Source organism: Cricetulus griseus, chromosome 4 (genome assembly GCF_003668045.3).
Source record: "Cricetulus griseus strain 17A/GY chromosome 4, alternate assembly CriGri-PICRH-1.0, whole genome shotgun sequence".
Lineage (NCBI taxonomy): Eukaryota > Metazoa > Chordata > Mammalia > Rodentia > Cricetidae > Cricetulus > Cricetulus griseus.
In genome coordinates this window covers 170,961,859-170,988,250 of record NC_048597.1, presented here as the reverse complement: position 1 = coordinate 170,988,250, position 26,392 = coordinate 170,961,859, and the positions used below count along the sequence as shown (strand labels likewise).

Genomic DNA, 26,392 nt, shown 5'->3' with positions numbered 1-26,392 from the left:
TGTTTTGAATTAACTTTTGCAAAATAAAGTTTGGATTTAAATTGTCTTCTTGGATCTTGGTTAACTTTATTGCTGTCATATTTTATAATTCTTCCAGTTGTATTCTTAAATTACACAAACCTTTATTTTTAACCTCTCTATAGTATGGAGCCTTAAAAAAGCATTTTGTGAATCTACAATTTCTGGAAAATTGACAAACCTAGTAGCTCAAAGCAGAAATGAGCAAATGGCTCAGCAGTTAAGAGCACTGATTGTTCTTCCTGAGGACCTGGGTTCAATACCCAGCACCTACCCAGCAGCTTACAGCTGTCTGTAACTACAGTTGCAGAGGATCTGACACCCTCACTCACACAGACATACATGCAAGCCAAGCACCTGTGCACGTGAAATAAAATAAAATTAAAATTAAAATAAAAAAATATGTGAATTTAGAAGCCTAGGATCTGATCCTAGCTGTACCACTGTTAAATATAACTTATGTTTTTCACTTTTCTCCTCTTCAAAAATGCATATTGTGCATGGGATCTAAAAAAGGGGAGTATCCTTCATTAGAGAAGAACAAGGGTAATGTGGGAGTAGACTAGACGTTCAAACATTATATGCATGTATGAAAATGTTACAATGAAGTTCATTACTTTGTACATCTAGTTTACATTAATTAATAAGAATAATGTTGCCAGGAGGTGCTGGCGCACACCTTTAATCCTAGCACTGGGGAAGCAGAAGCAGGTAGATCTCTGGCCTGGTCTACAAAGCTACACAGAGAAACCCTGTCTCAAAGTGTGGTCCCGTGTGTGTGTGTGTGTGTGTGTGTGTGTGTGTGTGTGTGTGTGTGTGTGTGTGTGTGTGTGTGTGTGTGTGTGTGAGAGAGAGAGAGAGAGGGGGGGGGATGTGGGCTAGTGAGATAGACACCAAGTCTACGGCCATACCACCCTGAATGAGCCTGATCTTGGAAGCTAAGCAGGGTCAGGCCTGGTTAGTACTTGGATGGGAGATAAGACACTAAAATTCATGAGCTGAATTTACTCCCTAAAACTGATGATACAGTGGAAGGAGAAAATTGGTTTTTGAAAGTTGACTTTCACATGTATGCTGTGGCACATGAGTGCCCTCTATTAAAAAAACACAACTTGATTAATTTATGTCTATGAAAATTGATTCAAGATAGGAGTAAAGCTGTGATTTTTTTTCCTTTTTGTTTTTGTTTTTTCGAGACAGGGTTTCTCTGTGTAGCTTTGGAGCCTAGCCTGGAGACCAGGCTGGCCTTGAACTCAGAGATCTGCCTGCCTCTGCCTCCTGAGTGCTGGGATTAAAGGCGTGCGCCACCAACGCCCGGCCAAAGCTGTGAATTTTTAAGACATTTTTAAACTAAATCTTTTAAAACTAAATCATTGCTTATAGTGATTTTTTTTAAAAAAAATATAGTTCATTTTTATTTTATTTGCATTGGTGTTTTGTTTTTTTTTTTTTTTTTTCCTGCATATGTGTGTGTATGTGAGGGGTCAGATTTTGGAGTTACAGACAGCTGTGAGCTGCCATGTGGGTGCTGGGAATTGAACCTGGGTTCTCTTGAAGTGCAGTCAGTGCTCCTAACGGCTGAGCCATCTCTCCAGCTCCCTATAGTGATTTTTCAATGATATTTTCTTAATTTCAGTTAACTTTAGATTTCCAATTGTTTTAATTAATTTTTTGTAATGCTGATGATTGACTCTGATCTTGTGCATGGTAGACAGGTGCTCCCCCACTGAGCTTTATCTTCAACCCCTTCAATGTATTTAAATCTACAACTGAATCATATTTGTGTTTATTCTTTCTGTTCAAATACCATCTTCTTTCTCTTAAGTTTCTTGTTTTTCATTTAACAATATACTGTAGATTTAACAGTTAATAGTATTTTCTTATATTACCACATAAGTTTTTTTTCCTGTACACTCTACATTGTTTTTTCATTTGTCTAGTTAGCCATTTAGTTCACTCCATGTTATATATAATATCTTCTATTAAATTTCATAAGAGCAGGGTGTTGGTGGTGCACGCCTTTAAACACCCAGAATGTGAGAGGCAGAGGCAAGAGGATCTCTGTGAGGTCCAGGCCATCCTGGTCTACAGAGTTGAGTTCCAGGGCTTACAGAGAGACCTTGTTCTTAAATCGAAGCTGTACGTAGTGGGCAATCCCAACACTGGAGCAGAGATAGGCAAATCATTTAGTTGGAGGACAGCCTGGTTTACATAGTGAATTCCAGGACAGCCAGGGCTACATAGTGATACCAAAAAAAAAAACAAACCCTAGTAGTTAAGACAAAGATTTAAAACTATTGATGACTGAGATAAGACAAAAGATTTAAGATTTGGTTCAGAAAGGTAACAGTAGGTAAAGGCACCCACTGCCAAAGCCTGACAAACTGTTTGATTCCCTAGGATCACATGGTGGAAGGGAAGAACTGGTTTCTGTATGTTGTCTTCTGACTGCCACAACATACAATTTTTGTAATGTAGTAACATTTAAAAAGATTTAGATACTGTAATAGTGTTTGTTATAAAACATGGTGTATTATGCATTAGGTAAAATAATTCAAAATAGTTATCTGATCCAATATAATTTATTGATAACGTTTTCCAAAATAGCCTAGACGAAAGGCTATTTTGGTGACGAAAGCTACATCTTCCTTTGTTATGATTCTTAAGTGTGTGTGTGTGTGTGTGTGTGTGTGTGTGTGTATGCACACTACATAGCTTTGTGAGCCCTCAGAGGTCAGAGAGAATGTTGGATCCTCTGGAACTCGAGTTACAGATGATTGTATATGTGTATGATTGCGTTTATGTATGTGTACCACCTGTGTGCAGAAGCCATGGAGATCAGAAGATAGCACTGAATCCTCTGGAACTAGATTTGTAGTTGTTTGTGAATCACCATGTGGGTACTGGGAACTGAACCCACGTACTCTGCAAGAGCAGTAAGTGCTCTTTACAACTTAGCCATCTCTAGCCTGCCTCCTTGATTTTAATAATTAAAGTACATATTTTTATTTGTTGTAATGGGAAAGATTAGGGAAAATTTGTATTTGTGAAAGCCTGATAAAGATACCATTAAAATTTGTTTTTTAATTAGCTGAAACTAAGTTGTAGCTTAATGGTAGCTTAAGTACTGGCTTAGCATGTGTAATTGGGAATGAAAATAAATCCCCCCCCTTCTTTCTTGCCTACTTTCATGATCAAACTCAGGACCTTGCACAAGCGTCACTCTTACCACTGAACTACATTCCAAGCCTCAGAAGAAAGATCTCTTAGTAGGTCATCATCTTCAGAGGAAAAAAGGCCACATACAACTCTTTATGCCACTCACTTCACTATGCTGGAGGTGATTTGATTCTTAATGATGAAGTATAAGATGTTAAGATCTTGTACTTGTTTTTCTGTTGTCAAGTAGGAGCATATTTTTTATTTTGTATAAATATATCCTGTTACTACTCCATTTGGTATACAGTAAAAATTTTTACCGAAGAATTTTCTTTTTTTTCTCAAGAAAAAAAAACCTCAATCTGTAGACCAGGTTGGCCTTAAAGTCACAGAGATCCATTTGCCTATGCCTCCTGAATGCTGGGATTAAAGGTGTGCCACCACTGACCAGCTAAGAAATCAAATTATTAAGTACTGATTGATAGATTTGATAGTAGTCATCTTCTATTTGTAGGGTTGTTTTTTTTTTTTTGTTTGTTTGTTTGTTTGCTTGCATGTATGCCAGAAGAGGGGCATTGGGTCTCCTGGCACTAGGGTTACAGGCCAGACATTGTGAGCTGCCATGTGGATCCCGTTCCTCTTCATCTATTTATTTTACATCCCAGCTGCAGCCTCCCAACCCAACAGCAAGTACTTTTTGTTGTTTTTGTTTTGTTTTCTTTCTTTCTTTTCTTTTTTTTTTTTTTGGTGGCTTCGGAGGCTGTCCTGGAACTAGCTCTTGTAGACCAGGCTGTTCTTGAACTCACAGAGATCTGCCTGTCTTTGCCTCCCAAGGTCAGGGATTAAAGGTGTGTGCCACCAAGCCCGGTGAACATTATTATTGATTAAACTCATGACATTTTTCTTTTGTTAGTTTGTTTATATGTGTATGTATGTATGTGTGTATGTATTTATGTATGTATGCACATGATTACATTACTGTCTGAATATAAGACTTGAAGTTTTGGCTACATGGTTGTCCATGAAGCCCTGGAGGTCATCTGCCTGTGGTCTGTGTCCTATGGTGCTGGGGTTACAGGTGCATGATCATGCCTGTCTTTCTGTGGATGCTAGGGGTCAAACTCAGTTTATCATGCTTACTTAGCAAACACTCTTACTCATTGGAGCCATCTTCTTAGTCCTTGTGACTTTTTTCTAGAGGTTGAAATCTATGATCTTGCAAACTTGGAATGACAAAAAGAAGCATGCATGTGATCGGGTAGGTGAATGACTTTGAAGGGGGGGGGTGCTGGGTTTGTTTACAAGTGTTGGTTCATCAGGATCACATTTGATTCATGTGCAAACTTAAGCAAAACTTCAAATTGCCACGGATCTGTTACAGTAGTGAGGTAGCTAAGCGGACCTTGTCAGCCTTAAAGTTTGATTTAAATAATCTCCAGAATAATGAGTGAAAGCAATCTGTTTAGATCTTTGAGGTATCATCAAAGGGGAGGGCATTCTTAACTAACTGTTCCCCCTTTATCTTTGCCCTTTTTTTTCTGCTTGTTAAGCTTTTTTATTATTTTCTGTTTTGTTATTTCTTATATTCACCTCCTCCTGTTTCCATCTTTTGAACTTACCCTCTTTTAAAAAGTGAATATTAACTTTGTTAAATTTCAAGCTTTTTTGCTCTTTTTGGTCTAAAAAAGATTCAAACCTATTTCTGCATGACAACTTGATTTTCTTTTTTCTTTTTTTTTATTTGGTTTTTTGAGACAGGGTTTCTTTGTGTAGCTTTGGAGTCTATCCTGGCACTTGATTTGGAGACCAGCCTGGCCTCGAACTCACAGAGATCCTCCTGCCTCTGCCTCCCGAGTGCTGGGATTAAAGGCGTGCCCCACCAATGCCCGGCTGACAATTTTCTATATAATATTTTTTTTTTTTGCCATGTTGAGCATTGAATCTTGGGCCCCACACACATGCTAGGGTAAATTCTGTACTAGAGTCATACTCTCAGCCCTTACATATACTTTTGTGACCGAATTCTACTGTGATATCTTTGGGATAAGAGAATACAAAGTTCTTCAAAATTTAGTAATAGCTAATGATCAACATATGCCATGTACCATTCTAAATATTCATATATTATCTAACACAATAATCCTATAAGCAGGTATTAACCATTGTTCTTTTGTTTTATTTTGTTTTGTTTTGAGGCAGGGTTTCTCTGTAATTCTGGCTGTCCTCTGTAGACCAGGCTCACCGCCTGCCTCTGCCTCCTGAGTGCTGGGATTAAAGGCATGTGCCACCAGTGCTGAGTTTATTAGTGTTTTCTAATCATAGTGACTAGTCATGCTGTTTTTATTAGATGTGTTTATATCCTTTAAGATGATTATATCCTTTAAGATGATAAACAGAAGAAGGTGAGTTTTTATTTGATTTTTATGCTCAGTTGACCTTATGTAAATCGATTTATAAGTAATTAGTAATTCTGCTGTAGGTGTCTCAGTGCAGGTTAGATTACTTTTATAATAAAATTAAAGTGCCCCCTTCAGGACATCCCCCCCAACTTTGAGTTGACAGATATTTGAAATTTCATAGTCACCATTAAATTAATTTACCAAGCAGTTCCTCCCTCTCTCAGTTGCTTCCTTTTGTCCTCTCCCTCATTGAATCTCTGTTTTTCTATTAGCTAGCCAAAAGCCCTTCTGTATGGAAATCTCAGGTAGTCAGTTTCAGTCCCTGCCTCCAGCGAGGCCACCCCCCCACCCCCCCCACCCCCCTCCATTTCCACTCCCCCACTTCCTCCTCTCTGAATTTACTGTATAAATAAAGGCTGGCCTTAGCTAATAGCAGTCTGTTTGCTTTTGCTTCTTTAGTGCTAGGATTACTGCTGCCACTTCTAATGTCATTCTTTGAGAGTGGCTCCAATTTTGGGGTGCCATGAATGCTTCACTTCTAGTGGTGCCACTTAAATGTGAGTCATATCTTAAATAAATACCAGCTGCCTGGCACCATGCAGTTCTGTAGCCGTTTGTAGTCTTAGTTCTCTGGCAGTGTCTGCTCCTTGCTGTTCTCTAGCACTTTCTTTGGCTTTCTAGAACTGGATTTGCCTGGGACAGCCAGTTTTCTTGTTTGTTCATTTGTGGCTCTTACTATTCTTTTTGTTTTTGTGGTTAAGTGTCACTGTAGCTCAGACTAGTCTTGAACTTGTGGCAGTACTCCAACCTCAACCACCCATGTTCTAGGATTATAGGTGTGAGTCACCATGTCTGGATGAGTTGCCTGTTCTTTGTAAGAAGGCCACAAATAGGAGGCAAAACCACTTATCAGGCTTTGCTGGGGACTGGACTTAAGTCAGTTACACCAGCTGTAATGGATGGAGAGGTACTCCTTGTGGACCAGACTGAGGACTGCTGTGATGAGGCTCCTAACCACTGTGCATGGGATCATCTAAAGTTGTCATGGCCTAAGCAAAAACCCCTGAAACAAAACAGGAATTGGAGGATTGGCCATTACAGCTCCTCTTTTTAGTTCCTAACACTAAAATTAAGTCTGATCTGTGTGCCTGTAGCCATTTCAAAGCTTCTGAGAAGAGTCTCTTTCAGGAGCAGTGTGTGATATTAATGACTGCTCAAGGAACCACCATTTGGGAAGCTAGTTCCCTGTGTTCCCTTGCAATTGCCGTCCTAATGTTTGCAGTTTCTCTACCTGATGAGTTCCTCAGAGCCATAGCACCATTATTCTCTGACTTACTGATGGAACTATGAAGAACCACATTCCGAATCCAGCTAGCATCTCTGCAGGTTTTCAGGTAATTGCTTGGTTTCGCTGCAGGGCAAATGTCAAGCAGTAAGCTGTCTGCTGGCCATTTTAACATTTAAAAGGAAAAAAAAAACTATGGAACTGGTAGTATGTCTCAGCATTAGAATGTTTTAACTAGCACTTACAAGGCCTTGGGTTCAATCCTCAAAAAAAAGATTAAACATACAAATTAACAGGTAAATAAAAGTATAAGCAAAAAAGAAAACATTAAGGGGGTGTGCATTTAACATGAAATAAATTTTTTCAGTAAAAAATGCTTAACTTCCAGTGAGAAAACTTTAGGGAGACTTGAGCCTTTCTGTGCCATGTAGCTGAAATAATCTATAAACTCATTTTTAAATTAGGTTTTGTCTTACTGTTGTTTTTTTTTTTTTCTTTTAGGACTAAAATATATTCTGGATACATAGTATCCCATTTGCAAATATAGTTTCTGTTTCCGGTATACATGGTCATTGCCTTTTTTCTCCTCCACCCTCCTCCTCCTTCCTCTTCTCTCTCCTTCTTCATCTCACTGTGTAGCCCAGGCTAACTTGCAACTCAGTAAGTACACAGATTGGCCTCAGATTAAGTGAGAATCTTCCTGTCTCTCAGATGTTGGGAGTACAGTGGGAAGCCATAATACACAAATCAGTGGTGTCTTGATTTTTAATGAATTGCAATTTATGACTTTAGACTTAAGGATTGATATTGTATCTAAGAACTATTTGCCTAACTCAAGATGACATATATTTTCTCTTGTAATTTTATTGCTTTGATTTTTATATAGTAGCACATTTAAGGTCAGCTGGTGTTAAATTAGAACCTGTCTCAAAACAAATCTCAGCTATCAGTTTTCCTATCAGTTTTACTCCTGCCTCTGCCTCCCCCAGTGCTGTAGTTATAAGAGTGTATTACCATGCTGGTTTATTATTATTTTTGTTTGTTTTTCAAGACAGGGTTTCTCTGTGTATCCCTGGCTGCCCTGGAACTAGCTCTGTAGACCAGGCTGGCCTCAAATTCACAAGAGATTTGCCTGCCTCTGTCTCCTGAGTTCTGGGAAGAAAGGTGTGCACCACCACTGCCCTGTTGGTTTATTAATATTTTCATAATTTATTTTTTATTTTATGTACACCAGTGTTTTGCCTTCATGAATGAGGTCGTCAGATCCCTTGGAACAGGAGGAGTGAGACTGTTATGAGTTGCCATGTGGGTGCTGGGAATTGAACCAGGGTCCTCTGGAAGAGCTATCAGTGCTCTTAACTGCTGAGCCATCTTTCCAACTCTGGTTTGTTTTGTTTTGTTTTTGAGACAGGGTTTCTCTGTGGCTTTGGAGGGTGTCCTGGAACTAGCTCTTGTAGACTAGGCTGGTCTCGAATTCACAGAGATCCACCAGCCTCTGTCTCCCAAGTGCTGGGATTAAAGGTGTGGGCCACCAACGCCAGGCCTGGTTCACTATTTTTTAATGCTTAACATTTAATGGAATTTTGGTTTGGTTGGATTACTATTCCTGCCTTTGCTTTCTACATACATTTAACTCTTCCTTCACCTTGATGTGTTACAGCTTTTGATTTGACAATTTTTTGTTTTTAATAATTCAGGAGAAAAGTAGTTCATGATAATTACTCAGATGGTTACCCTTGCTGTTCATGTTTTCTGTAGTTCTGTTTCCCTCTTGTATCATTTGACTTGGTTTCAGATGTTCACTCTTAAGAGATGACTATTTTACTATTTACTCTGTGTGTGTGTGTGTGTGTGTGTGTGTGAGAGAGAGAGAGAGAGAGAGAGAGAAGAGAGAGAGAGAGAGAGAGAGGGGGGGGGGAGGGAGGGAGAGAGAGAGGGAGAGGTGGGGGGTGAGGGAGTGGATGACTTTTGGGAGTTCTCAACTTTTACCATGTGAGTTCTGGGAGTGGAACTAAAATCAGGCTTCGGGGCAAGTACCTTTACCCTGCTGAGCCATCTCACTGGCCCTTAAAGCTTTGATCATTGTAATATCTAGGTCATCTAGAGATGGACTTCTATTGTTTCCTTGGAGAATTGGTAAGAATTTGTTTTTGCTCTGTCTGGTAGTTTGAATTCCATCTTGAACAATTTTGAAGGTGATGATTTGTTTCAATAGACAAGTCAACCTGGGTAGACTATAATTGCAAGCAAGTGTTCTATTACCATTTTTTATAGCTTTTGCCAAGTTTGTATTTGCCTCTATTTCTGTGCATGTAGGTTTATCCTAGGAATTGAGTAGTGATTTATATTGTAATTTGTTCTGAAAGCATCTCCTGTAATTTTTTTACATGTGGCTCATATATACACAATTTCAGTACAGTTTCTCTTTGGCACAACCTTTGGTCAAAACCAGGACAAAACCTAATGGAATGTTCAACACCATTTTCTTATATCCGTCTGCATCTATCTATCTTTACAATGCTGGAGATTGAATTCAGGGCCTGTTATATTGTGGGCAAGCACATTACTATGGAGGGTCACCCTAGCTCTTTTGAAATCTTTTTATTAGCCCAGACTGGCATTTAATTTGTGATCCTTAGCCTTTTAGGAGCTGGGATTACAGGTTTGTCCTCCAGGCCCAGCCTCACCACCATCTTTTGTTTTGTTTTGTTTTTTTTGACTTCCCTATCATATAATCTGCCTGCTATATATTTTCAAAAGTTCTAAATTTTACTTTACAGTTGATAAGTCTACCACTGAGGGAAACTTGAGCAGGAACTTGGATGCAGGAACTGGAGCAGAAGCCACAGAGTGCTGCTTACTGACTTGTTCCTCCTTTGTCAGTTTGCTTCTTGCACAACTCAAAGACCACCTACCCACTAGGATCGGCACAGGCTTGTTCATGGGCCAACCTCATTTGAGGTTCCCTTATATCAAAGGACTCTAGCTTGTGTCAGTTTGACATAAAACTAGCTAGAATAATACACACCTTGTCATCATCTTGACCCAAACATATAAATACTCAACTAGGAACTTTCCTTTCTTATTTGTCCCCAAGATGTCAATAATATTAATATCACAATATAAAACATTCCAACTTTTAACCCCGTCCTTAAAACCAAAAACCAAAAACATCCAAACATGCAGTTGGGGTGGGTATTGCATGCCTTTAATCCTAGTAGAGTTCAAGGCCAGCCTGGTCATACATTGAGATCCTGCCTCGAAAAACCAAAAAAGAAAAAGAAAAAGTAAATTCAGACACTAAATGTTCAGTTTCCCTAAATCTTTAAAGTTTGTTTATATGTGGACTCTTGTAAAAAATTTTTTTTAAAAAGTAAGTTAAATACCTTTTCCCAGAGGGAAGAATCAGGGCACAGTTAAAAATCAAAGCAAAACCCGAGTCCACTGGGGATTCACTAACGACCTTCTGGTTCCCAAGGGTTTAATTTCTCCAACTCTGTTGTTGGCAGCACACACAGTTTGTCTCGTAGGCTTAAGCTGGCCTTACTGTACAGCTGCTGCTGTCTTTGTGGTTATTCCATGATGACTGGCATCTCCAAAATGCTGGGATCTATGCTGCTGGGCTGCACCTTTACCTCTCCTGGGCTCTCTTAAGTGGACTCTGACTCTATTACATGGTACCAAGTCTCATCTCTCCATGATCCCTTTATGTCTTCAAACCATTACTACCTGGGAAGTTCTTACACATTATCAGGTTCAATTGCCAGCATGAAGTGCTCCCAGTTCAAGAGCTTGAAGGTGGAAAATCAGTTAATGTTTGTCCCCCTCTGGACCACAGCTTTTGTGTGCTGACTGTGAGGAAACACTTCCCAGAACACTTTGTTTGCCTCAGTGATGCTGGTGTCTTTTTTTGTTGTTGTTTTTGTTTTTTGGAGACAGGGTTTCTCTGTGGCTTTGGAGGCTGTTCTGGAACTAGCTCTTGTAGACCAGGCTGGTCTCGAACTCACAGAGAATTCTCCTGCCTCTACCTCCCGAGTGCTGGGGTTAAGGTGTGTGCCACCACCACCCAGCAATGCTGGTGTCTTAATCATAGCTGATTGTTAATTATATCATCAAAGCAAAGATTTCACTTTAGTGGTTGAGTCTCTTGTTAATCACAGCTGATTCTTGAGCTCCTGTTGACTAGAAAGAAGCACACAGAACTTAATTTAAAATATCAGATGGCCCTGATAAGAGTCAGGGTCTTTCCATGTAGTTCTACCTGTTTTGGAACTTGCCATGTAGACCAGTCTGGTCATCCTGGGCTTCACAAAATTGATACAGTCTAAAAGAGAAATGGAGCCAAGCCGTGGTGGCTCATACCTTTAATCCCAATACTTGGGAGTCACATGCCTCACATGCCTTTAGTCCCAGCGCTGAGGAGGTGGAAACATGAAGGGATATGGCTGAATGGAGACAAGAATAGAAGGTGGGAGGAGACAGGAGCTCATTGCAGTCTGAGCAGGCAGTCTGAGAATAAGATCGCCCCTTTGGTCTGAGTATTAGTAGAGGTAAGAGGTCTCTCTTGTGGCTAGAGCTCTGACCTTTTAAAACATTTATTTCTCCTGAAATCTGACTCTGGGTTTTTATTACTAAGACCGATTAGAGCCGGGCTTTGGTGGCGCACACATTTAATCCCAGCACTCGGGAGGCAGAGGCAGGCAGATCTCTGTGAGTTCGAGGCCAGCCTGGTCTCCAGAAAGAGTGCCAGGATAGGCTCCAAAGCTACACAGAGAAACCCTGTCTCGAACCCCCCCCCCCAAAAAAAAAAAACCAGGAGACAATAAAACTTTCCGTATTAAATTTTGATAAAACCAATAATAGGCTGCAACAACCTTTTGCTACTATAACTCAAAAGAGGCACCATCTACCTTGGTTATACTTTCTCTATTTTTCCTTCGTAAGTTGAGACTTAATTCCTGAAACTTTTCTTCAGGTGTACTGTTTAGTAGAGGGGTATATAGTGTTCTGGGTCCCACATGGTTATAATCAAAGGAGTGTAGTCAATATTGCTAGACTTAATTTTGATTCCCTAATAAACAAGTTAAGATTTAGGACTGTTTTAAGCATTTTCCTTTTTATATCTTTATTCTTGGAGGTTTATATTTTCTGGAGTGTGATTTAAAAGGCGATTCTTAGGTTGTCTGACTAAGAAGTAAAGAGGTGGTAAAGTGCCTGGATGAGTAGAAAAATACTTTGATCATTGGCCTTTTGGGGCGGAATGGGGTGGGGATAATGCATTTTGTTGTTGTTGTTTGTTTTCGTTTTGTTTTAGGTAACAAATGATATTGTTGAGAATGATGGATAGAGATCTCTCTGTTAGTTTTTTTTTTTTGAGACAGGGTTTCTCTGTAGCCCTGGCTGTCTTAGAACTCTGCTCTGTAGACCATGCTGACCTCAGATTCACAGATATGCCAGCCTCTGCCTCCCAAGTGCTGTGATTAAAGGTGGTTGCTACCAGTGTGGGGCTCATTCTTTTTTTCCTCAGCTTCATGTGTGCTGAGATTATTATAGGTGTGGGTGACTTCAGTTGCTATCTTTTTTATTTTTGGCTTATTTTGAACCCTATAAAGGATGAGGTATTATATGGCAAACTATTTAAATAATCTTGATCATACAAGTAAAAATTTGTACCTCCTTGGGGACATAATTATCTAGGACAGGGTATTGTGGGTGGGACTTAGTGATACGGCAGTGCTTTTATGCTTCAGCATTTGTGCAGAAAAGAAATATATTAGGACAGAAAGTTGGGATGCATTATTAGGGAACTTGAAATCTCGCCTACATGTTCTTTACATGTCTCTGAAAGAGTTGGGTTTGGTGCATTCTTGTATTCCTAGTACCTGGATTGCTGGACCAAGAGAATTATGAATTTAAGGCCAGCCTGAATTAACAGAAAAACACACACACACACACACACACACACAAAAAAAAAAAAAAAAGTAATCGAGGTACACTTTTTTAAAATGTTTTTTTTTCCCCCCTCCTTCAGAATCCAGCAACTATAACGAGAATACTCCTTAGTCACTTCAATTGGGATAAAGAGAAGCTAATGGAAAGGTAAGAAAGTATTATTTGTTACATTTGTACTTAGAAGTAACAAAAAACCCATTAAACTGCATTTATAAGAAGAATTGATTTATATAACAGTGAGCAAAACAATGTGTAAGTAATGCTGCTGTTTTTTGTATTGAAACTTTTGTAATGAAGTTAGTGTTAGGAAATTCAGGTTAAATTCTGCTTTATTTTGGAAATGAAATTAAAGACTTCATTTCAGCTTATTAGAATATATATCTTCTTGAATATTACAAACTAAAAGTAGATTTTAAAAAAGCATTTACTGGAACACATAAGATCTTCTCTTTTAGTCACTTAAGATTTATTATTCATGAACTTTAAATCTATATTAGGTATATAAATGACATTTATTCGATAAAAACAAAAAATAAATTGGTTAGGTTTCCTAGATGTCAAATTAGATGGTTGGCCTGGTTCTCCGATTTTAGAGCAGGATTCTGCTCTGTTGGATGTTTTACAAAGTTTGTAAACATCTCTCAAAATATATCTAATTTTAAAAGATTAAAAGTTACTGGGAGAGACTGACAGTATTAACCACCCCTTCGGTTCCTTAGAGTGGGTATTTGGGGACTACGTCAGGATAATGGTTTCCATTTACTCCTACTAACTCTTTTAAAAAGATTTATTTATTTATTTGTCATGTATACAGCATTCTGTTTGCATATATTTCTGCGTGCCAAAAGAAGGCACCAGATCTCATTACGGATGGTTGTGAGCCATTTCTCCAGCCCCTATTCCTACTAACTTTATTAGCAATCTTAAGTGTAAAAATTGCAGCTTACTGTTGAGAATTGATTTATCTAAGTATTATGAGAAATAAGTGGAAAAAAATTCCCACTTGATTTTCATATTCAAAGTGCTGAGTAAGTTAGATATTAAATAATAATAGAAATGTAACTCATCACACATGTCTGCCTGCCCCTCCTCTGTCTCTGCTGGGACTAAGGGCATGAGCCACCACGCCCTGTCTCCTGATAGGTTTTTATGGCTATCAAGTATTGCCTCCATTTCTTAATGTGGAAACTTGTTTTGAAACTTAAGTTGTTTAACTTAGTTTTGCAACAGACTTGAATATGTTAGTCTCTAAAGCTTGTCTTAAGCACATTCATTTAGCTTTCCCTAAGTTTGTGAAGGATGCTTAACTATTCTAACCCCCTACACCCCCTCCCATTTCTTACTGTCTTTACTGATGTCAGTGGTGTTTCCTAATTTTGTCACTTACTTTCAGACTAAGAAAACGTGTTTTCACTTTACACTGTAGTCTTGAATTTTCTTTTGTAACACTGCTGAAAACATTTTCCAATTAAATATTGTACCTAAGTGTTTTCTGATACTAACTAGCACTGTTACACTTCATTTAAAAAGCATTTTCTGTGCTTTGTAAATATTTACCCTTCATGGATTATTTGCTCTTAAATAAAACTTTTGCAAATAAGATATAGGTGATTTAAATTTTTTTTAAAGGTCTAAAATACATTCATGTTTTATGATAATTTCTGTTTAGATTTAGCTATTTCTATTTTAAGTTGCACTCTGCCATATTTTGTTTCTTCTGTTGGCACCATTGGATTTTTTTGAGGGGGTTGTTCTCTATACATGTTCATGTTTTATGTTTCAGTTTTCCTAGTAGTTTTTACACACAGATGTAAAGCTATGCTTGTAACTGGCTACATCCTTTTTCTGTATGACATAAACTCCAGCATATTTGTTCTTCTCTGTCCTTTCCTCTTCCCCACTCAGCTTGATAAGTTGATGATAATTTATATTTTTGGTAAGCAGCAGCTGGTGCTGTTTTTTTTCATCCTTGATCCTTCATTCCTTGATCCTAAAACAAACAAACAAACAAACAAACAAAAAACTGAGCACATGTAGAGGTCAGAGGACAGCTGCTAAAGTTCATTTGTCTCTTATTATCATGTGAGTCTTGGGATTCTAAATCAAATCATTTCATTATAAATGGTAGCAAGTGTCTTAACCTGCTGAGCCATCTTACTGTATTCTCACATTTTCTTGAGGATGGATCTCATGTAGCCCATTTTGGTCTTGAGCTGCTCCTCCAGCCTACAAAAACAGATAGTAGATGAATATATGCCTGGCTGGCCTGGACTCAGATATGTGTCCAGGCTGAGCTGGAACTTGTAGGGATCCTCCCAAGAGTGGTGGGATTACGGATGTGTTCCACTGCATCTGAACAAGTTTATTTATTTAATTTTTAATTTTTATTTGGTTTTTCGAGACAGAGTTTCTCTGTGCCTTTGGAGGCTATCCTGGAACTAGCTCTTGTAGACCAGGCTGGTCTCGAACTCACAGAGATCCACCTGCCTCTGCCTCCTGAGTGCTGGGGATAAAGGTGTGTGCCACCACCACCTGGTTTTTTAAAAAGTGTAAATTAGAAAGACCTAAAATAAATTTTAAAAATTGAAATATCAAAGCCACAGAATGGGAGAAAATTTTTGCTGTTAAAGAAAGGACTTGTAACCCAAATACACAAAGAACTCTTATAATTCAGCAACAAAACAACCTGATTTAAAAAATTGGCCAAGCCCTGGCATGGTGGCACATTAATTCCAACACTTGGGAAGCAGAGATAAGGAAATCTCTTTAATTCAAGATTGGCCTCTTCTACAGAGTGAGTTTCAGGCCAGTCAAGACTATCTCATGATCACCCCCACCCCCACAAAGAAAAAAGGCCATCCACCCTTGGTACATGCCTATAATCCCAACATTGGGAGGTTGAAGCAGGAGGAGCAAGAGTCAGAGGCCCTGGTTATATGGTAAGTTCTAGACCAGTCGGAGCTTTATACCCAGACTTATCCCCAATGAAAAGGAAATAGGGGGAGATGAAGGGCTGGCAACTATAACAGATATCATGTGATGCAAAAAAAAAAAAAATTTAAAGATGGTTTTCACAGGGACTGAAAAAGATATCACAGTGGTTAAGAAGATTCATTGGGTGTTCTTAAAGAGGACCCAGGTTCAGTTCCCAGCATTCAAATGGTAGCTCACAACCATTTGCAACTCCAGTTGCAGGGAATCCAGTTCATCTGTTGTTCCTTGTGGTTCACTGCACACTGTGGTGCACAGGCATACCAACAGGCAAAACACCTATAGACAATAAAATAAAATCTCAAAAAAGAAAAAGATGTTTTGCATATATTAAAATAATGGGATATTACTACTCACCCTAAGAAAGGTGAGACCTCAAACTACTTACATCACTGATTGCAGGTGAAGAATATATATAGAGCAGTAGGAGTACTCATTCACTCCAAGTGGGAATGGAAAATAGTCTAGCCACATGGGAAGACTGGTGCTTTATTATAAAATAAGACATTTTCTTAGCATGCAGTGTAAATTGTGGGTTCTTGAGTGATAATGTCAGTGTAGGGTCATTGAATGTACCATTCTTGGTGGGATTATGTTAGTAAGATTTATTTGTAAAGGAGCATGGGAACGGTGGCATGGGAACTCTACCTTGTTTCCTTTTGCTAGTAACCAACAACTGCTCTTAAAGAAGAGTCATTTTTGTTATTTTAATTAAGGGAGAAGTAAGCTCTTGGTGTGATGGAGAAAGAAGAGAAGGCACAAACAAAACGTTAGAAATATAGGCTGGGCATGGTGGTGCATACCTTTAATACCAGCAGTTAAGAGTAACAGGCAGGTGAATCTGAGTTTGAGGCCATCCTGGTATACAGTGAGTTGCAGGACACCCAGGGCTTACAGAAACACTCTGTCTTAAAAAAGGGGGACGGGTATCTCTGCTACTTTACCAGTAGTTTCAAAACCTTAGAGGTGAAAATTTCTTAAATTGCCTACTCCACCCCAGAACAATTTAAGAATAGAATAAGCTAATAGTCACAATGTAGAAGAGTGGAATACTCTTTTCTTCCTCCAAATGGATTAGATGATTGTGTAGGAAAGTTCTAACAGATCTTTAAGGAATTGTTTATTGTTAATGAAAACTACCTTAGAAAATAGAGAAACATAGGATATCATTAGTGTGACCCACGTCAAAATAATAGTAATCAAAATTTTATAAAAAAGATAGCATAGGATAGTCATGTTTATTAAAAACATAGCAGTTGAATTAAATATTTTAATGGTCTACAATTTTTTCTAGGAATGCAATAGCAGTATATTAAGAAAATCATCTATATACCAAATACATTAGCATATTAATGAAGAATAAACAGAAAATAATAACAGTAAATTGTGCATTTGTCCAACATTTAGTCAAAATAAAAATTCTTAGTAACCTGAAAAGTAATTTCTCAGCTTGATATTTTCAACTAGTAATTTACATCAAAATTTATATTTAACACCAAAACAATAGCGTTAAAAATCATCACTTGAGCCCCAAGAAGTTGGTCAGCCTTAGCAACATGTTAGGAAACCCATTTCAAAACAAGACCACAAACATGTGGATAGCTCCATTTATATGTAATGAGATAATGTAAGGAGCCAGAGTTGTTGCCACAAATCTGTAATTCCAAGTATTTCAGAGACTGAGGTGGGATTATCAAAAGTTCAAGCTTTGCTGGACTACAGAGAGAACTCAAAGCCAGCCTAAGCAGGTTGTTGAGACTGTCTCAGAATGAAACTTGTAAAAGGCTGGTTATGGAGCCCTAGATTCAATCCCAGTAGAACAATATAAGAAACTCGTGGCCTAAAATGGAAAAAGAAGAAAGATTGTATGGGAGTAATAAAATCATGTGTCTAGGAACTACAAGAGAATCACCGGTAAGCCAGTAAAATGGTTACCTATCAACCATCTGAGAACTAAAAATAAATGAGTAATTATCAGTGCCCAAGCTCTTTTCTAGTCCTCCCTTCCTTAGAACCCTCAATGCAAAAAAAAAAAAAAAAAAAAAAAAAACAGAAACTTTTAAATAGGCTGCGCTACAGTTACATAGAATTATAATAAATGTAGGCAATATTGTTAGTAATGTTGGTTACATTGTGTGTGTGTGCGCGCTTGTGTAAAGGTATAAGCATATGAGTGTAGAAGCCTGTGGATCTGGAGATGGTGTTACAGGTGATTGTGAGCATATAACCTGATATGGGTGCTGGGAACCAAATTGGGCCCTTACATGTTCTTTTTTTTGTTTTTTTGAGACAGGATTTTTCTGTGTAACAGTGCTGACTGGCCTGGTCTCCAGAGGAGTGCCAGGATAGGCTTCAAAGTACACAGAGAAACCCTGTCTGGGGGGGCGGGGGATTGCCTTTTGAGACTGGGTCTTACTATGCAAATATATATATATTTTGTCTTGCTTCCTATTTGGTAATGCTGAATGCATTTAGCTATTATTGCTGCTTATTTTGATATATTTATTATTTTTGTCAAAATTGAGAAATGTTTTCAATTTCCATTTTTTTTCTCATTTTAATATAAGCCATATCAGTGTATCTTTTCAATTACTTGTCAGTGAGTTCATGGTACCTGGAGTTCATGGTACTTACTCTAAAGGAAATAAAGCATTTATAATTCCTCTTATTTGTCTCCATGTCTCTCAGTCTACAGTTAAACAAATTTGCCACCTTCTAAAAATAAATGTGATTTATACTTTAAAATTAAAGAAATTGAATAAAAGGTAGAGAAAGGGTGATTTTTAACTTTATTGTCTTCCTTGTTACAATAGCCTCTCAGTCTTTTTCCTTTCTGAGTTTTCTCCTGTTGTACTGGGGATCAAGCGCAGAGGCATGCGCATGCCAAGCAGAAGCTTCATCACTGAGCTGTACACTACCCTCCCCCTTATGTGTCTGCCTGGAACCACCCATATCTTTCTCTTCTGTTTAATACCAGTCGTTTAAATGGGATTTCTGTATTCTCCTGTTTTTTTCTCATGCTGCAGAGGTGCAGCAACAACCTTGTTATCTTTCTGTGATAGCACTTCTGTGATACTGCTTCCATTACTTCAGATCTTAAACCTCTTCCTTTTCTGGTGTAGTAGAGTTAACAGTTAAAAACAAATTTTAAGAGGTTAAGTGGAAACAGCATTGAGAAACAAGACATTGATGTCCAGTTACCTGGGAAGCTGTGGTGGAAGGATTTCTTTATATCTGTTTGAGAACAGGTAGGTTTGCTACCTTCCAAAAACATTTTCTTTAAAGATTGAGAATCAGCTATAAAGGCTGTGCTGCCAGCAAAATATGAGAAGTTCAGAAGCACTGGTTAAGTTGAAGTGGAGGCCCAGTTGCTGCCTGGGGCACAGACATTAATGCTCAGCTTGTGTCAGTATTGGGACATGGGATACTGACAGTAGTGATGCAGCATCTGAAAGATGGTTGTCTCTTTATCTGTTGAATTCCTTCTTGAGCCTGAATGAGTACCCCTCCCCCCATAGAAACGAGGGAGCAAACCTGAGTTTGCTGAGTTACTCTGCATCATGGTTTCTGTTTTCACACTGTATCTCAGAATAAAACCTTTAAAGGAACTCACTGTGGAATTAAAAAAAACAAACTCCTGAAAGTTGTATGTGTGCGCACAGAAGTAAATGTTCTTTAAAAATTCTTTACTAATTTCTAGACACTGACCTTAGGCTTTGAAGAACAGGAAAAACTAGGAAAGTAAGTTAGATCTGAGCAGTGACAGTGAGTTCCAAGGACAGACCATGTGGGTTCCAGAAGTTGAACTCAACTAAGTTAACAGGTTTGATGGCAAGTGACTAAACCATGTCAGTGGCTCTAGAAAATATTTTAGTGTACTATTTTCTGTTCTTAAACAGAACTTCATTAAAATGTGACATGAATGTAAATCATGTTTTGTTTTTACATATTTTAGAACAAAATACCACAAATGGAGCTACTTTTAGAGTTGGAAAGAAGTAAAACAGTCTCTGTCCCCCCCCCCCCCCCCCCCCCCCCCCCGGTGTTTCAGATTTATAGTGACTACTTTGTAAATTTTAACTCAGGATATAAAAGGGGTATTAATGAATTAACCTGTATGTGTAAGATGAAAAAAAAATGCAGGGTATTTGAGGTAGGATCTCACTATGTTTGTCCATGCTAGTCTCAAATAATGGGTTCAGGTTAACCTTCTTACTCAGACTTCCAAGTCCTAAGGCTCTAGGTGTATGCTACCACTCTGGTCTTTCCCAGATTTTGTAGTTGTTCTGATGCTTACTACTTCTAAGGAGTAGATAAAAGGAAAGTATTCCTAAGGATGATACCGTCCTTGCCTGACTTATATTTCAAAATGCTTTGTGTCTTTGTTATGAAATATCAGTACCTATTTAGTGAAGAGATTTGGTTGAAGTTAGTGCTTATGTGTGATTATGATACTATATAGAGCTTTTCTTAGCTATCTCTGCAAAATATTTATCATAAATAATTTGTTGAATGTGAAGGTGAATTTGGGTTTTCAGATACCTTACTTTTTTAATGACATCCATCATTCTTTTATAGTATGTATTTTCCTGTTCAATTCTATTGTTTTTGGGCAGATGTGGATGGAAATTGATAAATGTCTCATCACATTGTAGTGTAAACATTGAATTTCTGTTGCTTCACTTAATATATGATCTTGAAGCAATTTCCTTTATTACCTTATTTGAAGTGATTTTTTTCCTAGCCAGTGTGATAGTATGTGCCTATAATGCCAGTACTTAAAAGGCAAGGTAGGAGGATTGAGAATCCGAGGCCAGCCTGTGCTACCTGATAAGACCCTGACTCAAAACACAAAACAACAAAATCCCACACAGATTTTTTTTTCTGTTGTCCCTAGTTTATCTGCTTTCTCAAGGCTCCATAAAGTATAATAATTTTTGAAAATGTATCAGTTATGTCTGAAATACAGATTGAGGTATTGTGGTGTTCAGAGGACAAACATAGCTGTCTCTTTCCTCACCGTACCTAACATTGTTTGGAAATAATACAAACTTTCATTTCTGATTTGGGTAGAAAAACATTTGTTGTTGAATGGCATTTGTTGGGGTAGGAAGGACAGGGAAACATGAGAAATCATGTGTTTCTGGTAGAAAAAAGAGCCAAGCAAGGGAAGAACGTTAAAGAATACATATTAAACAATACACATTGCCTAAAGAAAGAGAAGGGACAGTGCCTAAAGAAAGAGAAGGGAAAGTTTAAAGTTTTTTGTTTTTGTTTGTATCCCTGGCTGTTCAGGAACTCAGTGTGTAGATCAGGGTGGCCTTGAACTTAGATCTGCTTGCCTCTATCTCCTGAATGCTGGGAGTAAAGGCTTGAGCCACCACCTCAGCTCAGTTAGGAAGTTTTTAAGGAAAGTAGTTTTAATATTATTATAGGCTAAAGGAAAATATTGTCCTAGTGTGAGTAATGACAGTTAAGTAGGCAGGAGAGATTAAAGTAGAAGAGAAATGTAGAGCTTTACATGAGAGAAAAATATAAGAGATTCAGGGAACCTGCTAGTAATTTGGCAGCTTCCCCTAGAGATAATGGGAATCAGAAGAAATATTGAAACATCTTTTTTAAAAATTAGAACATAAAAGATTTTTAGTAATATGGAATTGGGTGGGAAGGCTCAAGAGAGTCTGTGAATCTGGAGAAAGTAAGCCATGCTTCCCAGTCTGTGACACTAATCCAGAAGAGTTAAGAATGGAGTAAGGAGGAGTACCAGGCCAATAAATTATGGTCTATTTGATACACTACTTCTTGTGAAGCCTGAAGATTGATCTATGTCAGTGAAGTGGCTTAGAAAAATCTAACTTGGGTTAAGATGGTCACAAACTATTATTAGTCTCTATGCCCCTAGCAGCAACAAATACAAATCTGACTTTAAGTCCTCGAGTTACTATCAGCGCCCCCTTAATTTGTTTGTTTACATTGTGTGTGTGTGCCAAGTGAGCACATGCACCTGCATGTGGAGGTCAGAGTAAAACTTGCAGGAGTTGGTTCTCTCCAGCATGTGATTTCTAGAGATGAAATGCAGATTGTCAGGCCTCAGTGGCAAGATTTCTTCCTTGTTGAGCCTTCATGTTGGCCCCTTTAGTTTAGTTTTCTAGTTAGACCAGGGTCTTCAAATACTAGCTTTAGACTAAATCAAGTGTGCTGTCACCAGGAAAGATGAGTACAAACTGTCTTTAGATGTAAAAGTCAATTTCTGTAGTGAAATGTAAACAATGGTAACTTAGTGAATTGATTTACAACAAATAGGACAAGACTAAATAAAGGTAAAGGTATTAGAAGAATCAGAAGCTATTTAATAGAAAATGGAAAATGGAGCCGGTTGGTGGTGGCGCATGCCTTTGATCCCAGCAGAGGCTGGCGGATCTCTGAGTTCCAGGCCAGCCTATTCTACCAAGCTACACAGAGAAATCCTGTTTTGGGAGAAGTAGAAAAAAAAAAAGTAATATCTTAATTCATAGATAGTTGACCTTGGTAGTTGACCTTGGAACAATACGAGTTTGAAATGTGTAGGTTTGTTTTGATGTTGCTAATTTCCCCAATGATTAACAATAAGTTGAAAACCATGCAAACCTTAGAGATGGGGAAAAAAATTAAAGTTAGCTTTGTCATAGAATAATGGTAAGAAGTTAAATTTATCAAATTTCACATATATCTTACTGGGGAGCCATTTGTAACGAAGAGAAATGTGAAGAGGCATTATTCAACCATATATATATATATATATATATATTATATATATATATATATCATATTATAATACCTGCTGTAGTACTTTGTAAGTTCATAGCTAGCCTGTTGGCTGCTACATTCAGCTCAGGCACTGTATTTACTTTCTGGGTAGTGTCTCTTTCTAGTTACTTACATGTGACATCAAACTGTCCTCAGGGTTTTGTGTTGTTCGCCACTGTTGTGGCGTGAATGTAAAATGTCCCTTGGAGGTTTGTGTGTTTGTAAACTGGGTCCCCAGCTGATTTGGGAAGGTTGTGGAACCTTGCTGGAAGGTGGAGGTAGGCCTTGAGGCCTTAAAACTTAGCCCCATTTCTTACTCTCTGCTTTATCTGGAAGCAGTGTAACCAGCCAGCCTCAGCTCCTGCTGTTTCCCCTTTCCTGCCTTCTGCTAGGCCTTCCTCCCATGATTGACTTTATCTTTCTGGAACTATAAGGTAAAAATTCTTCCTCTATGTTGCTTTTGTCAGGATATTTGATTAGATCCACAAGAAAAGAACTTAAGTCAACCATGTATCACACACATTAACATACAAAATATGTATTGATTGACTTTATATCAGCAGCAAGTTCTTAGTATTCAAGTCTTCAAGGAGTCAAAAAGAATGTCTAGCAACTGGTGAAGTTTATATTATAGCTCAGTAGTAGAGTGTTTGCCTGGAAAGCCAAAGATACTAGATTTGTAGCATGGCAAAGGAAGAAAACGGAGTTAGAGAATTTTCACTCATTCTGAATGGTATTGATTTGTTGTAAGGTCAGTTGAAAATGTTTTTATTTTGTACCTAGAGTTTGTTATCTTTAATTTTTTTCATTTTATGAGTATGGGTGTTTTGCCTGTGTGAATGTACAATTGTGTACCATGTGTGTTCAGTGTTCTTGGAGATCAGAACAGGGCATTGAATCCCCTGCAACTGGAGCTACAGATGAATGGGAGCTGCCTTGTGAGTGCTGGGAACCAAACCTAGTTTCTCTGGAAGAATAGCCAAGTCTCTTAACTTCTGAGTCATCACTTCAGACCAATTTTTTTGTGTTTTTTAAAAAAAGAGTGTATCCTGTGTTATAGTAGAATTTGTTGACTTACATGCATGTGTATAGAAACAAATATGCTAAACATTCATCTTCCAACTATTAAGCAATGAGCTATTATGTATGGATCAGTGAGATGGCTTAACAGATAGGCTTGTGCTGCCAAGCCTGACCACCTGAGTGTAATCTTGGGTCCACATGGTGGAAGGAGAGAATTAATTCCAGCAAGTTCTCTGGCTTCCACACATATGCCATGGCACTCTCATACTCACACACAACATAAATGTAAAGAAAATATGCTTGCCTCTACCTCCCTAGCATAGGGAATATATACTTAGTTTTTACAGTGCTGGGGATTGAACCCCAGGCTTCATGCATGCCCTGGCAAATACTCCACTACCTGAGCTTGAACAATATTCCTATCCCTAAATTAGATTCTAATATTCTTCCAAATAGCCATTATAGAGTCAAGAGTAAACAGACCATGTAATACATGCAAATTAAAACAAAATCTTTTTTGTTAGCCTAGGAAAGGAGCCAACCTCCTGACCTATAGGGCTCTGGCCTGGATGCTTTGCTATCTCTTCCTCTTATCCATAATGGCATTGGGTCATGTGAAAAGGAGAACCCCACGAGGGAACTTCGCATCTGTAAGCTCTGCCTCTGTGTGTAAGTGAGTGGAAACAGACTGACTTGGGCAGCTAAAACATTGGAGCTGCTCACAGGCCGAAGCTAGTTCATACACTGTCATGATGTGGGAATCAAGAGCAATGAAAATCAGTGGGGCAGAAGTAGTCCTAGAGAAACATCTGAAGGTGAAGGATTACGGTCATAAAAAGAACAACTTAGATAGTGAAAACTTCAATTTTGGGATACAGAAACACATTGATCTGGGAATCGCATCTGACCTTTGTATTGGTATTTACAACCTCTATGTGTACTGGTCAAGCAGGTTTCAGTGTCACAGATAAAACATACAGGACAGGTGACATTGGAAGCAAACAGTCAGTAGAGGAGGCTATGTGCACTTCCAAAAGGATGGGATCGTCATCTTGGCAAGTAAATTCTGTCCAAATGGCCAATAAAATGTTCTCAGTGAGATGTGGGGTGGAACATGTAGTATTGAAACAAAACACTTAAGTTGTATATTTATTGTTAATGAAGGTTAACTTCAAATGGGGGTGGAGGGAATCCCAGACCACCTATGCCTGAAAATGTGAGTGTATTCTTAAGTTTTATTCACTTTCGTACAGGATGTAGCTCAGGCTGGTCTTCAACTTAGTTTATAGCCAGAGATGGCCTTTAACTCCTGATCTTTCTGCCTCTACCTCATAAGTGCTGGAGTTGCAGGAATACACCACTATACTTGGCTTTGCCTAGGTAATCTTTGAAATTTCTTTGACTTTTAGGTTGTGTTAGAAACTCTCATAAGCCATCTTTGCGAAATACACCTAGCTGGCTGTAGTGGTGCATACCTTTAATCACAGCATTCTGAAGGCAGAGGCAAGTGGATGCATCTCCATTGAGTTGAAGGCCAGCCAGCCTGGTCTGCTTAGTGAGTTCCAGGACAATCAGAGATAGAAAATAGAGAGACCTTTTTTTTCTCAAAACCCACCAACAAAAAACCCTGAAGCAAAGGAATTAAGACTGAGAGAATAAACTTAATGAAAACCTGTAGACCCTGCAAAATGGGGAGAAGTTAAACCTCTGAGAGGGAAAAAAATTACAGTAATCAAGTATTGAAAAAGATAGTTTGGGAGTCAGAGGCAGATGGATCTCTGAGTTCAAGGTCAGCCTGGTTTACAGAGCAAGTTCCAGGAAAGTCAAGTCTACAGAGAAACCCGGTCTTATGACCCCCCCCCCCCAGAAAGGAAAAGAAAAAGACATTGTCTTTACTAATAAAAGAATACAAGTTTTGACATTTTCACATTGTCAGATGGGTCAAGAGTTCAACCTAGATTGTATGTATGTGGACCATCTAAGTGCCCTTCAGTATAGGGTTTATTTAGTATATTATTGTATGTATATGCAAAAATGAAAAATTGTGCAGATAAGTGTTGATTGACAAATGTCTGCTGAATATTGCTTAGTGAAGAAATGAAGGCTGTATATCCAAGAGAGTGTGTTACAATAATAGATATATTTGTGTGACTGTGTATGCATGAAATGTTGTCTAGAATGTTAACTAAAGCATAGAGAGTCCACCAATTCCATGTAGTAATTTAGGTTAGCTGAATTTTGTCTTTATTAACATGAATTTTTCTTTTTAGGACAAGATGTTTATGTCTTTGCAAATTTGTGTTTAGTGGTATTCTCTTATTTTATGCTTTTTATATAAAATTTGATCTTATGTTTCTCAGGTAAAATTTATAAGAAAGCATTTTTTTTTTGTTTTGCTAGATTTACTCTGATTATCTGAATCACTTTTTTTGTGTCAGTAATTCACATAAAGTGAATTCACATGCAATCAAATGCTCTACCACTGAGCTATACCCCAAATTCACATTATGTGAATTACTTGCAAACTTTAAATTTACGAGTTCCCTTTTATAACATGTTTATAGCATTTTGATGGATGGTTTGATATTTCTTGAGAAACATGGTTGTCAAAGTACTTTAAAAGTTATTAATTTTTAGAAGAATTATAATACAATTTGTTCTTGGATGAGTAATTTTTCTATAGAAACATCTATTTCTGTATTTTTCATAATTGCTAAAGAAAACCTTCATTAAAAATACTGGAAATCTGAATTGGTGAGATCACTCAGCAGATAAGGGT

At 38.1% G+C, this 26,392-nt stretch overlaps 1 protein-coding gene across 1 annotated transcript in view; it reads left to right on the top strand.

The window, feature by feature from the left end:
* The window catches only part of Arih1 (ariadne RBR E3 ubiquitin protein ligase 1), a 91,801-nt gene that overhangs the window by 21,433 nt on the left and 43,976 nt on the right, over positions 1–26,392 (top strand). The window contains 1 exon segment of the mRNA XM_027414891.2: positions 12,893–12,960. Coding sequence (XP_027270692.1) covers positions 12,893–12,960 — 68 coding nt within the window.